At 37.6% G+C, this 17,700-nt stretch overlaps 1 protein-coding gene across 2 annotated transcripts in view; it reads right to left on the reverse strand.

Annotated features, from left to right (window-relative positions):
- LOC115218375 overlaps positions 1 to 17,700 on the reverse strand; it is a 108,065-nt gene that overhangs the window by 42,439 nt on the left and 47,926 nt on the right. Inside the window, exons 2-4 of one of the 2 annotated variants that reach the window (XM_036508151.1) lie at positions 15,012 to 15,080; positions 13,434 to 13,679; positions 10,236 to 10,374 (exon numbers count right to left, since the gene is read on the reverse strand). In XM_036508151.1, the coding sequence (XP_036364044.1) occupies positions 10,236 to 10,374; positions 13,434 to 13,679; positions 15,012 to 15,080 (454 nt within the window). The remainder of the gene's footprint in view (positions 1 to 10,235; positions 10,375 to 13,433; positions 13,680 to 15,011; positions 15,081 to 17,700) is intronic. The other variant, XM_036508152.1, reaches the window with a different exon arrangement.

Raw genomic sequence — 17,700 nt, forward strand, 5'->3', positions numbered from 1 at the left:
ACAACACATAAGGACATTGTAAAACTTGTAAATAGGACGATACAATACTACTATTTTAACCTTTTTGTTACCAACCTGGCTGAAACAAGCTCTGGTTCTGTTGTACAACTGTCTTGTTTTCATAAGGTTTTAATTAAAATCTTCCACCAAACCTTAGTCACAATTTATGTTCCTAACACTAGCTGAATGATAAGTAAGTTATTTTACTAAATTCTTTGTTAGATTTAAAATAAATTGAAAGAAACACAGAACATCTCAACAGAAATACAGTAACGAAAGGGTTAATAAGTAAATGTCATATGTTTTTTAGAGAACAGAGAGCAAAATTGAGCCCTTGTTATTGAATCTAGCAGCAAATGGGATATAAATCGGCTCCAGCTGGAAATAAAACAATATCAGTCTGTATGAACAAACAAACAAAAAATTTCATCATTATCCCCATCACCACAGCACCACCAGCAACATAATCTCCTTCCTTCATTTAGGTAACACTGATCAAACTGATTCCACTATTTAACTATAAGAATGTTTATAAACACTTAAACTAGGAATTATTAAAAGAGATATTAGAAACTATTAATATAAAAGCAGAAGTGAAGAAAAAACAGACTATAGGTTAATGTCTGGGCCTTTGAAAAAATGTCCCTGCTAAGCAGTCATTGGATAAAATTTGGAAGTTTCTTTTGCTTCCAAAACTGTACACATCCTTCACCCAATCAGCAAAGATATTTGTTTCTTCATTGATACATTTGATAGTCTTTCAAAACTTTTTGTAGTTCCAATTGCTTCATTTTCATCTGAAGATTGGTAACATGAATTACAGTGCAATGTCTTGTGAATCTATCTATCTAGCGTTATCAATAATAATACGAATGATGATATTGGTAGCATTAGTGGTAATGACAATGATAATGATGCTAATATTAATGACATTTTGGAAATTGTTATGAATTAATATAATGTACTCTTGACTCTGTATATCTGCATTTAGGTATTAATAAGTTTATGTTTTTCTACATTGTAATTATCACAATATTAAGCTGAAAAACTGTAACATTGAATGTGGAACATATATATGTTTATTGATCTATATTATTTATATTATTTATATCATTATGTATATGTATATTTATATGTATAGGAGTGTGAGTATATGCACTCATATGTATATGTATATGTTTTATTATGGGTATGTACCCACACCTATATAAATGTGTATGTAATCTGATTTGTATCACATAATCTCCGAAGAGGCCTTAGGATATTTTTGTAAATGTCTCATTTATAACTACGAGACATACTTATCTGCATGGCCGAAACAGCTGTAAGATGTAGTCTATATTTATACTTATATTTACTTATTTTTATATTCTCTTATACATATTGTACTTACTGTATAACATTACTCCTTTATGTACACTATTTTGTTCTACTTTATTATGTTTGTCCTTAAAGTTTCTTATGTGGTGGTTTAATAAAGTATGTGATTGGGTATTATCTGGTAATCGATATTTGATTTAGATGTATTTCTCCATTTTCTTATTTTGTATATATATATATATATAAGGGTACAATTCAAGCATGATCGTTACCAGTGTCGCCTTTCTGGCACCTGTGCCGGTGGCATGTGTAAAAATATTCGAGCGAGGTCATTGCCAGTATTGCCTCACTGGCCCTGTGCCGGTGGCACATAAAAAGCGCTCACTACACTCTCGAAGTGGTTGGCGTTAGGAAGGGCATCCAGCTGTAGAAACTCTGCCAGATCAGATTGGAGTCTGGTGCAGCCATCTGGTTTGCCAGACCTCAGTCAAATCATTCAACCCATGCTAGCATGGAAAACGGACGTTAAACGATGATGATGATGATATATATATATATATATATATATATATATATATACATCAAAGATTATATATAGGTATCAGTGAGCTTCCTGACCTTCGGCCTGGTTTGTTGAAATGTATTCATAAACCACATATATATATATATATATATATATATATATATATTATATATATATAATATAAACTAATATGTGCCTATTTATATACACATCTGTATTTTTCTAATTTATCTTCCACTTACATAATTCTTTCCTCTCATAATTTTTTTTTACATACAACCAAACAAAATACTTTCCTTTTTCTTGTACTTATGCAAATGCCTGTATACACACACACACATGTAATTAATTATGTATATATGAAGTGTGCCGTGCGCGAGAAGACCCGGCAGGACAAGTGAGACCATAACCTATTTCTTTATTACCCACAAGGGGCTAAACACAGAGCGGACAAACAAGGACAGACATAGGTATTAAGTTGATTACATCGACCCCAGTGCGTAACTGGTACTTAATTTATCGACCCCGAAAGGATGAAAGGCAAAGTCGACCTCGGCGGAATTTGAACTCACAACGTAACGCAGACAAAATACCGCTAAGCATTTCGCTCGCCGTGCTAATGTTTGTGCCAGCTCGCCGCCTTTTCCCGTGAGACCATAACCCGTGGCCTTCTACATGGGATGGAGTCAGCCTACGTATGCATACCTTCCCTTCTTGGGACACAAAACTCTACTTGTGAAGACCTGTTGAGGCAAGTGAGGATCAGAATCGAAATCCATCAATAGAAATTGCAGATGTGTTACCAGTGCCGGTGGCATGTAAGAGATCCATCCGTTCGTGACCGTTGCCAGCACCGCTCCGACTGGCCTCGTGCCGGCGGCACGTAAAAAGCACCATCCGTTCGTGTCCATTGCCAGCCTCGCCTGTCCCCCGTGCCGGTGGCACATAAAAGGCACCATCCGTTCGTGGCCGTTTGCCAGCTCTGTCTGGCACCTGTGCGGGTGGCACGTAAAAAGCACCCACTATACTCACGGAGTGGTTGGCATTAGGAAGGGCATCCAGCCGTAGAAACACTGCCAGATCTGACTGGGCCTGATGAATCCTTCTGGCTTCACAGACCCCAGTAGAACCGTCCAACCTATGCTAGCATGGAAAACGGACGCTAAATGATGATGATGATGATGATGATGATGATATATTTTAAGCATGTGTGTATGCAGATGAGTATTTAAGTACATATATATGTGCACATGCACTTCAGTGTGCATATGTATATGTGAGTTTATGTAGATGCATGTATATATATATGTGTGTGTGTGTGTGTGTGTGTGTGTGAGCAGATGCACATATACAAGTACACAGATGTATATGGCTGCATGCCTCTGTGTGTGTGTGTGCATATGTATGCATGTATGCATAGATATGAGTGTATGTATGTATATATGAATGCTGAGATATATATATATATATATGGGTGTATATACATACATTTCTACAGCTGAGTGAACTAGAGCAATGTGGAATAAAGTGTCTTGCTCAAGAACACAACATGCAGCTCAGTCCGGGAATCAAACTCACAACCTCATGATTGTAAGCTTGGTGCTCTAACCACTGAGCCATGCACCTTTACTCACACACACACACACACAAGGGGATGCTGAAAAGTTCCTGGCTTTAAAGGGTATCGTTAAAGGCCTGGTCAGAAGACCAACCTCCCAAGTTCTTTTACATGGCTTCTAGAAACCAAAGGACAGCTGCATTAAGTCTGTGAATCTGGGAAGAGAATATGTGTTGAATAAAATCATAACTCCTGTATTTTCTGTTACCCACACCCAAGAAATTTTCAGCACCTCTTATAGGGGAGATGCAAGTAGTATATATCCATTGACATGTAAGGTGGCGAGCTGGCAGACAATTAGCGCGCCGGGCGGAATGCTTAGCGGTATTTCGTCTGCCGTTATGTTCTGAGTTCAAATTCCGCCGAGGTCGACTTTGCCTTTCATCCTTTTGGTGTCGATAAATAAAGTACCAGTTTCGCACTGGGGTCGATATAATCGACTTAATACCTATGTCTGTCCTTGTTTGTCCCTTCTGTGTTTAGCCCCTTGTGGGTAGTAGAGAAATAGGTATTTCGTCTGTCGTTACGTTCTGAGTTCAAATTCCGCCGAGGTCGACTTTGCCTTTCATCCTTTCGGGGTCGATAAATAAAAGTACCAGTTTCGCACTGGGGTCGATGTAATCGACTTAATCCCTTTGTCTGTCCTTGTTTGTCCCCTCTGTGTTTAGCCCCTTGTGGGCAATAAAGAAATATATATCCATTGACAATTAGCAATAAGTATGTAGAAGGAGTGCTTACCAGTAAAACTCTGGCTTGAAGTGCGAATGGGAACAATGTGTAGAAGTTGCCTATCTAAGGTGGCTAAGCACTGGTACATGATTCAGTGGGTACATGTAGATCAAAAATAGGGATATGCACAAACAAAACATTTGGCATTATTTGAGATAAATTAACTTTATAATAAAGTACAAATAGGCGCAGGAGTGGCTGTGTGGTAAGTAGCTTGCTTACCAACCACATGGTTCCGGGTTCAGTCCCACTGCGTGGCATCTTGGTCAAGTGTCTTCTGCTATAGCCCCGGGCCAACCAATGCCTTGTGAGTGGATTTGGTAGACGGAAACTGAAAGAAGCCTGTCGTATATATGTATATATATATGTATGTGTGTTTGTCCCCCTAGCATTGCTTGACAACCGATGCTGGTGTGTTTACATCCCCGTCACTTAGCAGTTCAGCAAAAGAGACCGATAGAATAAGTACTGGGCTTACAAAGAATAAGTCCCGGGGTCGATTTGCTCGACTAAAGGCGGTGCTCCAGCATGGCCGCAGTCAAATGACTGAAACAAGTAAAAGAAAGAGTAAAAGAAAAAGTATAAAGTATAAACTGCTTATCTATTTAATACTATATTGGTACTTTATTACGAACTTTACTGGTACTTTATTAAGCCTATTTTTCAGAAAGTTATGGGGTGGGGGACAAAGCCTACTCACATAGATTTTCGTCAACTCCTCTCCCCCTTCACCTGAAAACAATTTTTTTTCACAAAAAATTCAGGTATTATCAAAATCTACACCATTTGAAGCATATTTATAGAAAATTTCATTGGAAACATCTATTTTTCTGGAAGTTAAGAAGAAACAAATACCTAATATGGGTATACTGAATTTAAATATGAAGTTAGTTTTTCTCTGTAAGCACTAGATTTTTTGCATTAAGGTTTTTTTATATATTTTCTAAATTTTGAATATTTCCCAAGATATGATGTAATCCATCTGATAATTTTCTAGTTATACTATCTTCAAACTAGTTGGGAAAGAACAAATATCTATGCATTGAGATTCTAATTTTATTCATATATAGGAGTTAGTATACCACAATAAGAATGTCAGTTTTTACCATCATTTGCTTTCCAATTGAAAATATATATTATATACAATCGGAATCGAAATTGAACCAATCCTATGACTGGCACCCGGCAGATGCCAGGACGCCTGGACTGGTGGTACGTAAAAAGCACTATCCGAATCGTGGCCGATGCCAGTGCCGCCTCGAATGGCTTCCGTGCCGGTGGCATGTAAAATGCACCAATCCGACCGTGGCCGTTGCCAGCCTCGCCTGGCACCTGTGCAGGTGGCACGTAAAAAGCACCCACTACACTCACGGAGTGGTTGGCATTAGGAAGGGCATCCAGCTGTAGAAACATTGCCAGATAAGACTGGAGCCTGGTGCAGCCTTCTGGCTTCTCAGATCCCCGGTCGAACCGTTCAACCCATGCTAGCATGGAGAACGGACGTTAAACGATGATGATGATGAAATGATAGGTGTACATAGATGAAAAACTGATTAGGATGGGAGATAAAACAAGCAGGTGTTATTCACGCAAGGATTTGCGCTTGGAGTTCTTGCATTTGTAGACTTACTCAGGGAAATTTCATTTAATGCTCCAACAAATAAGAAGCTTTTGCAATTTGGTCAAGAAGATGTTTTTCTTGCAGCCTGGATGCTGGACCTTCAGCTGCAGTCTTGGAGAGTCCCAAATCAATTAGTTCTGTTTGGCTAAGCTGTTGAGGAGTTGATTTTATAGTAGTATTACAGGGGTCTTGGAATTCTAAAGTAATTTCTTGATCTTTGTGGAGGAGGGAAACCCAAGGAAAACTGGAATCAAGAATGTCTCAGAATGCTAAAGAAATATTGGGATAAGATATTTTATACCTATTTTTTTTTTTGCCAATGCTTTTTTGTATTTAGGATATAAAAATAACAGTCACTTGTATGTACCCTGGATTCTCACCAAACCATAGGAACTCCAAATGGCAGGTAATACTCATTTTTGCCAGCTGAGTTGACAGGAGCAATATGAAATAAAGTGTCTCACTCAAGAACATAACACACAGCTGATTATTGAACTCACAAACCTACGACTGTAAGCTAAATACCCTGACCACTAAACCACACTTTATCTACTTCAAGTTCCATTGCTAATAATTATATATATATATATAGGCGCAGGAGTGGCTGTGTGGTAAGTAGCTTGCTAAGCAACCACATGGTTCCGGGTTCAGTCCCACTGCGTGGCATCTTGGGCAAGTGTCTTCTGCTATAGCCCCGGGCCGACCAATGCCTTGTGAGTGGATTTGGCAGACGGAAACTGAAAGAAGCCTGTCGTATATATATATGTGTGTGTGTTTGTGTGTCTGTGTTTGTCCCCCTAGCATTGCTTGACAACCAATGCCGGTGCATTTACGTCCCCGTCACTTAGCGGTTCGGCAAAAGAGACTGATAGAATAAGTACTGGGCTTACAAAGAATAAGTCCCGGGGTCGATTTGCTCGACTAAAGGCGGTGCTTCAGCATGGCTGCAGTCAAATGACTGAAACAAGTAAAAGAGTAAAGAGTAAAGAGTATATATATGTGACCGCGTGTGTATTGTTGGTGATTTTTCCTCCGTCTTCCCTTCCTTGGACCTTTCCTTTATGTATGTTTCTGACAAAGAGCTCTGCTCGAAACGTTAAATCCTCCTTCTTTCTTTCCTTTCCTGAGCGTCCAATAACTCTATACTTGTTCCACATCCTCGCGTTATTGTGTTTTCATGTTTGGATTAACTATATATATATATATGTACACACACACACACACATGTATATATGTATGTATACATAAATAGATAAGTGCAAGCCTATTTACATTCTCTTTTACTCTTTTTTTTTTTTTTACTTGTTTCAGTCATTTGACCGCGGCCATGCTGGAGCACCACCTTTAGTCGAGCAAATCGACCCCGGGACTTATTCTTTGTAAGCCCAGTACTTATTCTATCGGTCTCTTTTGTCGAACCGCTAAGTGACGGGGACGTAAACACACCAGCATCGGTCGTCAAGCAATGCTAGGGGGACAAACACAGACACAGAAACACACACACACACACACACACACACATATATATATATATATATACATATATATGCCAGGCTTCTTTCAGTTTCCGCCTACCAAATCCACTCACAAGGCATTGGTCGGCCCGGGGCTATAGCAGAAGACACTTGCCCAAGGCGCCACGCAGTGGGACTGAACCCGGAACCATGTGGTTGGTTAGCAAGCTACTTACCACACAGCCACTCCTGCGCCTATGTGTATGCGCCACATGTGTATGTGTTTGTGGTAAGAAGTTTGCTTTCCAATCTCATGCTTTCAGTTTCAGTCCCAGCGCTTGACACCTTGGACAAGTGTTTTCTAACATAGCCGCACACTGATCAAAGCCTTGTGAGTGGATTCGGTAGACAAAAACTGAAAGAAGCCTGTAGTGTGTGTGTGTGTGTGGGTTCAAATTTAATTACAAGAATAACAACACACAAGACAAAGTGAAAATGAAGTGTGAATATCAGTTTTGATGCTGAACAAGAGGTATGAAAATAGAAGTACCAGAATCTTAAATATTAGAAAATAAGGAGAGGAATGAATGTTTTATACTTAAAAAGAGAGTCAAGTGTTGAACTGGAGGTTTTTCATGGTTCTTTATTCTTTGAAGCTAAATTGAATAAAAACTAGACGGGTAAGTAAACAACACCAGATGTCTACTACATTCTGTATATTGATTATAGATATTATGTCATTGGATATTTCTGCGTCGTGATATGGGTTAGCCCAAATCCTAAATCTAAACTTAGAAATGCAGTACCTGTGACGAGCTTATAAACTTGTGACTTACTGATCAAGATACTCTTTTCACCCTTTTCCTTGTTTCAGTCATTTGACTGTGGCCTTGCTGGAGCACCATCTTTAGTCGAGCAAATCGACCCCAGGACTAATTCTTTGTAAGCCTAGTACTTATTACATCGGTCTCTTTTTGCCGAACCGCTAAGTTACAGGGACGTAAACACACCAGCATCGGTTGTCAAGCAATGTTGGTGGGGGGGACAAACGCAGACACACAAACACATACATATACATATATATATATACATATACGACGGGCTTCTTCCAGTTTCTGTCTACCAAATCCACTCACAAGGCTTTGGTCAGCCCGAGGCTATAGTAGAAGAAACTTGCCCAAGGTGCGACACAGTGGGACTGAACCCGGAACCATGTGGTTGGTAAGCGAGCTACTTACCACACAGCCACTCGGAAAAATATAGATAGAAGCTGTTTAATTACAGAAGATATATTATATGTTCAATATCTTTAGTCTTTCAAAGAGTTTAATACTTTAACCATCTTGCTACCCTTATTTCTGTTGAAATACACTGGTTTTGTTTCAAAGAATGACTGGGTGGTTAAGAAGAATGCTTCATAACAACAGAGTTTCAGGTTCAAGTCCCACTATGTAGCAGCTCCAGGCCAACCAATGCTTTGTGAGTGAATTTGGTATACAGAAACTGATGAAGTCCATCGTCAGTGTGTGTGTGTGTGTGTAAATCTTTGGGTTTGTCTCCTGCTCCCATTGGTATTAGTTTTTTCTTGTGTCCCTCTAACTTAGTGGCTCAGCAAAAACAAAAAAAAAAACAAAACAAAACCAGGCGCAGGAGTGGCTGTGTGGTAAGTAGCTTGCTAACCAACCACATGGTCCCTGGTTCAGTCCCACTGCATGGCATCTTGGGCAAGTGTCTTCTGCTATAGCCCCGGGCCGACCAATGCCTTGTGAGTGGATTTGATAGACGGAAACTGAAAGAAGCCTGTCGTATGTATATATATATATGTGTGTGTGTGTGTGTGTGTGTTTGTGTTTGTCCCCCTAGCATTGCTTGACAACCGATGCTAGTGTGTTTACGTCCCCGTAACTTAGCGGTTCGGCAAAAGAGACCGATAGAATAAGTACTGGGCTTACAAAGAATAAGTCCCGGGGTCGATTTGCTCAACTAAAGGCGGTGCTCCAGCATGGCCACAGTCAAATAACTGAAACAAGTAAAAGAGTAAAAGAAAGAGTAAAGAATTTATCAAAATAACCATCATAATTTAGTTGGTGTTTAGAACATAAATTAAAATGAAATTTTGATTGAAGGGTTTTAATTGAAACCAGTTTTAAATAGGGATTTTGTATCATAAAAGTGGAGTAGTTTCAAGATGGTTTGGTATCAGAAAGCTAAAACAACCTTTAAAAGCGTGGATAAAATTGAAACATCAACAGCTTGAAATCCCATTTTCTATTTTATTGCAAGCATGATGAGTGGTAAGAAGTTTGCTGGTTCAGTACCACTGCATGGCACCTTGGGCTAAGTGTTTTCTATTGTGTGGGGGTGCTGAAAAGTTCCTGGCTTTGGGTAAAAGAAAATATAGGAGGATCAGTTAATCATGATTTTATTCAACATATTCCCCTCTCAGATTCACACACTTATTGCAGTGGTCCTTCAGTTTTTCTAAGCCCTGTAAAAGAATCTGGAAGGCTGGACTTCAGTAAGGCCTTTCTTGATACCCTTAAAACCAGGAACTTTTCCCAGGCTGACCAAACCCTTGTAAGTGAATTTATCAGATGGAAACTGAAAGAAGCTTGTTATATACATGCGTATGCATGCATGTGTGTGTGTGTGTGTGTGTGTGTGTGTGTTTGTGTGTTGTGTGTGTGTGTGCGTGCATGTGTGTGTAGCAAATTTATTTACAGGATATTTTAAAAGATATTGGTTAACCCAGGGCTATAATAGAAGATATTTGCCCATGGTGCTGTAGGGCGGGAGTGGTCTCAGAAACACGATTAGAGAGTGAACCTCTTAACCACAGATGCACAAAATTGTAAAATATGTACAATATAAAACAGACTTGTCTAGATACATATACAAACATATATAAATACATGAATACATTCATCAGACAGATATACAGAGAGACAGGCAGACAAATATTTTACTTACAACGTATAAGACCAGCAAAAGTCAACGCCAACATTATCCATATAATTGTATCTCTGTCCTAGACTCCATGAACAGTTCAGTATTCGCCAGTCAAATACAATACACTTTATGGAATCCTTAGGAATTGGTACAAGTTTTTCTGGTTAAAAAAAAAAAAAGAAAAAAAAAAGACAAATATCATCAGTAAAGAAACAGGCTTAACTGAAAAGAAATAAGACAAAACAAATAAAATACATCATCATCATCATCGTTTAACGTCTGCTTTCCATGCTAGCATGGGTTGGACGATTTGACTGAGGTCTGGCAAACCAGACTCCAATCTGATCTGGCAGAGTTTCTACAGCTGGATGCCCTTCCTAACGCCAACCACTCCGAGAGTGTAGTGGATGCTTTTACGTGCCACTGGCACGAGGGCCAGTTAAGTGGTACTGGCAACGGCCACACTCAAATGGTGCTTTTTATATGCCACCTGCACAGGAGCCAGTCCAGTGGCACTGGCAACACATATTTATATATATATATATATATATATATATAAGCATATATACATAAAGAAGTATTTATATATATTTATATATAAGCATGAACAAATACATAAGTATATATAGCTGATCATGTATGGAAAAATGGAGACCGCCTCCCCCTGTGGGATGAAGTTAAAATAATAGACAGAAAACACCAGTGGAAAATATGAAAACTAAAAGAAGCAGCCCATATGCTAGGACACAACAGCCTCCTAAGCAGACCAAGTGCAGATATGAACAGCATTTGGGAACTGGTATTAAGGAAGGATAGGAGAATATTAGATTTATAAGCTCTAAAATTCACTCTATAATTGCCCATGTCATATGGTGTAGTGGTTAAGAGAGTGGGCTACTAACACCAAGATTCCGAGTTTGATTCCAGGCAGTAACCTGAATAATAATAATAATAATAATAACATCGAAAAATACCTTAGGAATGAGAACCCAGGTTTCCCCAAGACACCTGATAAAGGCTGGAAGGTATATCAGCTGAAACATTGTGTTAACAACAAACAAGATGAGGACAAATATCCGTCAAATGTAAATAATGTAAAAAATATACATATATATATATATATATGCATATATGTATATACATGTTATATACATATATAGATATATATATGATCACTTTGCTACCCCTTCATTAGGCCTATAAGACCTACAAGACTGTATAAGACCATCCTCATCACTCTACATACCCTCTCATCTCTATGTATAATAAACTGTACTGAACCATCTGTATGCATTACAATCAACTTTACTTTATCTGTGCTGCCATCCATCACTTTCTCTCTTCCTTCTGGAGCACTTCCATTTGGCAGTCATCACCTACTCTTACTATGCCCACACCTGCTATTGACCATCGCTCCCCCTCACATCTTATTAACTGCTTCTACTCTTTTCCTCTTGCTCTTTTCATTCATCCACTCCTGCCTTCTGGCTTTCCTTTGTTCCTCCTCCTTGATTACATCACCTGAGAAGTATAAACCTTAGGCTTCTCTCTACACTTACACTATACAAAGCCATTCCATCCCAGCAGGCCCTCTAGAGTGATAGGTGGTTTAGGAGAAGTAAAGAAGGGTTGTGATGCTCTTTACAGCTGTTTCGCTGAAAACTTGACAATTTCTCCATTACTAGTGCCATGCCGCAACACACTATAAAGTGGATGATGAATAAGCTGAGAAAGCATAAAGCTCTGCAGCCTTTTTAGTCAGTCTTATTCACTGCTCTAATGATGGTGCCATGAGAAATTGCACCCAGTCATCATCATCATCATTTACTGTCCATTGTCCATGCTGGCATCGGTTGGATGGTTTGACTGGGCTGGCATGCTGGAAGGTTGCACTAGACTCCAGCCTGACTTGGCATGATTTTCTACGAGTGGATGCTCTTCCTAACGCCTTTGCATGACACCGGGGTGCATTTACGTGCCACTGGAATGGGTGGGTACACTCATGCCAGAGTAAAATAGTTAGTGATAAGAAGGACATGCAACCATTAAAACCAAGCAAAAATGACATATGTCAAGCCATGAGAAATCGTAGTCATGGCTGATGACAGTGTCACATAAGTGGCACCTGTACTGGTGGCACGTAAAATGTACATTTCGATTGTTGGGCCTCACAGAGGCAATGTGGTGTCATGTAACTAGTAGCCATGCCAATGGCATGTCAAAAGCACCTTTCAAGTGTGGGACTTCACAGAGGCAATGACAAATGACTGAGACCATTGGCAATATGCCAAGCTTGAGTAGAAAACGCATCAAACCAAGCGAAATTTGAGTCATGGCAGATAGCGGTGTCATGCAACTGGCACCAATGTTAGTGACACATAAAAGCACCCATTACACTCTTGGAGTGGTTGGCATTAGGAAGGACATCCTGCCATAAAAACCTTGTCAAATCAGACTGGAGTCTGGTGCAGTCCTGGGCAAACCACCAAACCCGTGCCAGCATACAAAACAGACATTAACTCTTTAGCATTTAAACCAGTCATATCCGGCCCAAATATTCTATCGGTTTTTCCTTCAAACTGGATAGATCTGGCTTCTCGCACCAACCCTACAGTGTCATTCTAAAAGTAGACACTCACATCATTGAAATTTTTGAAGTTATGAGATAATTCACGATAAATTCAAAGCAGTGTGAATAAATAAACATTACATTTGTAGAGACTAATCTGAACACTAAAGGGTTAATTGATAATGATGAGCACTAATCTATGGGAACAGTAGCCTCCAATAAGAAAGGACTCTAAGCACAATGAATCTTCTAGCCTTGAATATGAAATAAAGACTATGTTGTTGTGGCCGTTGCCAGCGCCGCCCCAACTGGCCTCTGTGCCAGTGGCACGTAAAAAGCACCATCCGATCGTGGCCATTACCAGCCTCGCCTGGCCTCCGTGCCGGTGGCACATAAAAAGCACCTTCCAATCTTGGCCGTTTGCCAGCCTCGTCTGGCACCTGTGTCAGTGGCACGTAAAAAGCATCCACTACACTCATGGAGTGGTTGGCGTTAGGAAGGGCATCCAGCCGTAGAAACACTGCCAGATCAGACTGGGCCTGGTGCAGCCTTCTGGCTCCCCAGACCCCAGTTGAACCGTCCAACCCATGCTAGCATGGAAAGCGGATGCTAAACGATGATGATGACATATACAAAAACATGATACTTGCCTTCAACTTTAACCAATTGGCCAGCATAGACTTGAGTGTTGGAATATTTACACACAAAGGTGTCTGCCTTTTTACTACTGTTGTAGCATTTCTTCAAAGAAGCACTTGTCTTGTTGAATGTTGTTTCATTTGGAGAAGAATTGGTAAAATACAGTGCCGAAGCATCATCCAAAGTTGTGGAATTTAGTTTACAAGTAAATGTAATGCAATCTCCAACAAAGACAAATGGATCATTTGGTTCCAAAACTAAAGAAATAGAAAATATGTCAGTAAATGAATAAAGCATGGAAAATAGCCATTTCTTTGAGAATACACAAAGTAACTTTTTCTAAGAAGGTTTACCCACAAACTGCTTGGGCAGCATAACAGCACATAGCAGTGTGGACTATGCTTGGCACCAATCACCAATAAATAGAGCCGGAACCAACTGGACTTTATTGTTTTCTTTTTTTTATTTTGTTATAAAGATTTGGGTAGTAAGCATTGACAAATAACACACCCATTTACATGTTCCATGGATACACAAAAATATGGGCTTTTATAAATTCCTGTTGGAAATGTTCCACCTGTGACCATCCCAATCTTTAAAAGCAAATTGTTTTTGCGTTTTTCTTTTCTTTAAGCCAAATTTTTTCCTGCTGGTGTTGAAATACGAAAACTTAAAACGGAATATCAACTGAATCAAGTATACCAGTTTGTGAGGTCCTACAAAGGGCTCAGCCATGATACTGCATCCTCAAATAAATTACAACAGCAGAAATTGATACCGGTGCTGGTGCCACGTTAAAAGCACTGGTACTGGTGCCACATAAAAAATACCCAATTCACTCTATGGCATGGTTTGCATTAGGAAGGGCATCCAGTTGTGGAAACAATACTAGAACAGGCAACGGATCCTGGTGTGACCCCTGGCCTTAACAGCATCAGTCAAACCAGCCAAACCATGCCAGATGTTAAATGATGAAGGGGATTTATAAATAACAATGGGGAAACAAAATATTCAATAATGTAGAGCAAGATGTAAGCTTTTGAAAGATCAAAACCATAATGTCACAATGCAGTAAGCTAATCCTAGTTGAAAGGATTCCGCTTCACTTATGCTGCTAATAAATGAATAAACGTATGTCCCAGTTTCACTTCATCCTACCTTCTCTAAAACAATAAAGCCTTCGTCCTTGGTCTACTTATGTTATTGATAAACATGTGAACAAAACACATACATGTAGAACACTTCAGCTCCAAATCAATCTGATGATTGAGCAGAACTGCAATGAAAGACATTCTGGCCATAGCCATGAGAGTTTTTCTTTTCTTTTTTGCTAATGATAATAATAATGATAATAATAATAATAATAATAATAAGAAGAAGAAGAAGAAGAAGAAGAAGAAGGAGGAGGAGGAGATGAAGATGAAGGAGAAGAAGAAGGAGGAGGAGGAAAAGGAGGAGAAGAAGGAGATGAAGGAGAAGAAGAAGATGAAGGAGAAGAAGAAGATGAAGGAGGAGAAGGAGAAGAAGAAGAAGAAGAAGAAAAAGAAGAAGAAGAGGGTAAACGGTAAAGGGGAAGTCACAGTACTTACTTAATTTATCATAGCTATTAGTCACTGGGAGAAACAGGAGCAAGACTAGTAGAACCAACATATTCAAAGCTGTGGTCATGGAAGGAGAAAGACAGAAAAAAAAACATTTAAGAAAAATAAAACTTCAAAAGGAAAAAAAAAAGCCATAACATTTACTGTGATTATCTTTATCTTTATATATATAAAACTGAGAATGTCTGTCTGTCTGTTTGCGTGTTTCCCTAAAACTTGAGAACTACACAATTTTTAACTTTTTGCCTAGGGCGAGCCCACAGCAATATCATATCTTCTCCACTACGATTCCCTAAAACTTGAGAACTACACAACCAATTTCATTCAAATTTTACACATGTCTTACTTAGGGTCCATGTAGTTTCACGGGCAAAAAAAAATATTCAACTTCTTGCCTAGAGCGAGCCCATAGCAATATCATATCTTCTCCACTGTTTCAGTATTACATGTTAAAAGTGAAACAAAAATATTTCTCTATTTTATGTCAGATGCTTTCACTTTAACAATAAAAATAATAATAACAATTGAATTATATGTAGTAAGTAATAATTAAAATCAAACTAAAGTATAATATAATCGTAACATACAAAAGTAAAAATAGCAATTGGTATAAAATTGCATCAATGATTTGAACTTGAATAAGTGGTTTCACATGAATGGGAATAAATTAAAAATAAAATTAGCGTGCAGAAATGGAATAGTCCAGATGGATAATAAAAAATTTAATTAAAGAAAAGACTATTGTCTATAAAGTATACAATGTACAGAAAAAAGAAGAGCTAACAATTCCAGTCTGTTCTATATTTTCAGTATTGTTATCACTAGTGATATCAAGATATAACTTTGTATTTTGCATTTTATGTGTAGATGTATATATATAGATGTACATGTAATATGTACACATATATATACACAAATATACATGCACTAACACTATGGCCCGGCAATGACAGGTCTTTAATGCTAGTATTTAATTAAAAAGTATCTTTTCTATTTTTTTACTTGTTTCAGTCATTTTTACCATTAAGGCTATGCTGCAGAGACTTGAATAAGTGGAAATCTGAAGGAGCAATATCTGGTGAATATGGAGGGTAGGGTAACACATCCCAGCTGAGCTGTAGCAAGTTTTATCTGGTTCCCAAAGCACCAAGTGCGGAAAATGAACTTTCTTATCTTCTATTTTAAAGGGTTACAGAATTAACACAGGTTATAGGAACATAAACCTTCTTCCACGAAAAGATAGCTTAAACTGTACTCTAAATGGAGGTGTAGTCAAATCCTATTTTATGGACTCAACCATGTTCTAAAATAAGTCGAAAGGTAAGCTACTATAAATCGGCACAAACTTTCCGGACAACTCAATATATATTATATATTATATATATATATATATATATATATATATATATATTATATAATATATATATATATATAATATTATAATATTATTATTTAAGGGAATATTAATCCTAACTCACAGGGACAAAAAATTCAATTCAGAAATACTAAATCAAATTTCACACAATATATACGTTTTTATTATTTTTTTGCAATTTACTTAATCATTGGTATTTTATTGTTATTTTAATTTTAGTATTTCTATTATATGTAATTTTCTAGATGGTGTAATTTAATTATTCATTTTGAATTGATAAAAGGTTTCTTTTTTCTAATTTATATATATATATATAATACACACGCATGATGATGATGATGGACTCTCCTATCAAAGAGGACGTATGATTGTTCAGCTTGTGCTGAATGACCTGCACAAATGATTTGTTTATATTGATCAAATGTTAACACTGCACATTAGCTCACTGTCTTCATCAAATCAATGTTGCCTGAACAGGTGCACGCAATGTAGCACGCATCAGGTGTCGAAGTGATCACAGAGCAACGTGAGATGAAGTGTTTTGCTCAAGAACACAATGCACCACTCAATCTAGGAATTGAAACCATGATCTCACAATCATGAGTACAACACCCTAACCACTAGCCCATGTGCCATATATATATATATATATATATATATATATAATAATAATATTAGGGAGTAAATCCAAATTTACAGGGGAAAATTAGATTTAGGATTAAATCTAATTTCACAGTATAAATAAAAATTAATTTAGGGATAAAACCACTATTAGGCAAATCAAACAGTGAAAAACATAAACCAAAACATAGAAATAAAAATAATTAATATAATTTACAAAATATATAAAATATAAAATTTAAAATTTAAATTATTTAAATTTAAAATTATTAATTTATAATTTTTTTTTTATTATAAATATAAATATAAATATAAATAAATAATTTTGAATTTAAATAATTTAAGTTTTGAATTTTATTAATTATTTTTATTTTTATGTTTTGATTTATGTTTTTCACTGTTTGATTTGCCTAATAGTGGTTTTATCTCTAATTTAATTTATATATATATATATATATATATTGTAATGGGAGAAAAGAGTGACTGAGATGAGGTTTGGGGATAGAATATGGTCTTACAAGTTGTGAAACGACATACTTTTGAATGTTTTCCTTTTTATTTTTTACTGCTTCATCAGAAGAAGGAACACATGACCATTTGCAGGGTTATCTAACAGGAAACCTGACATAAGTGTTTGCTACAGAGAGGGCTACTTTAAAGCCACTTTTAGGTCAAGGGATG

This window comes from Octopus sinensis, linkage group LG13, assembly GCF_006345805.1.
Source record: "Octopus sinensis linkage group LG13, ASM634580v1, whole genome shotgun sequence".
NCBI classification, from domain to species: domain Eukaryota; kingdom Metazoa; phylum Mollusca; class Cephalopoda; order Octopoda; family Octopodidae; genus Octopus; species Octopus sinensis.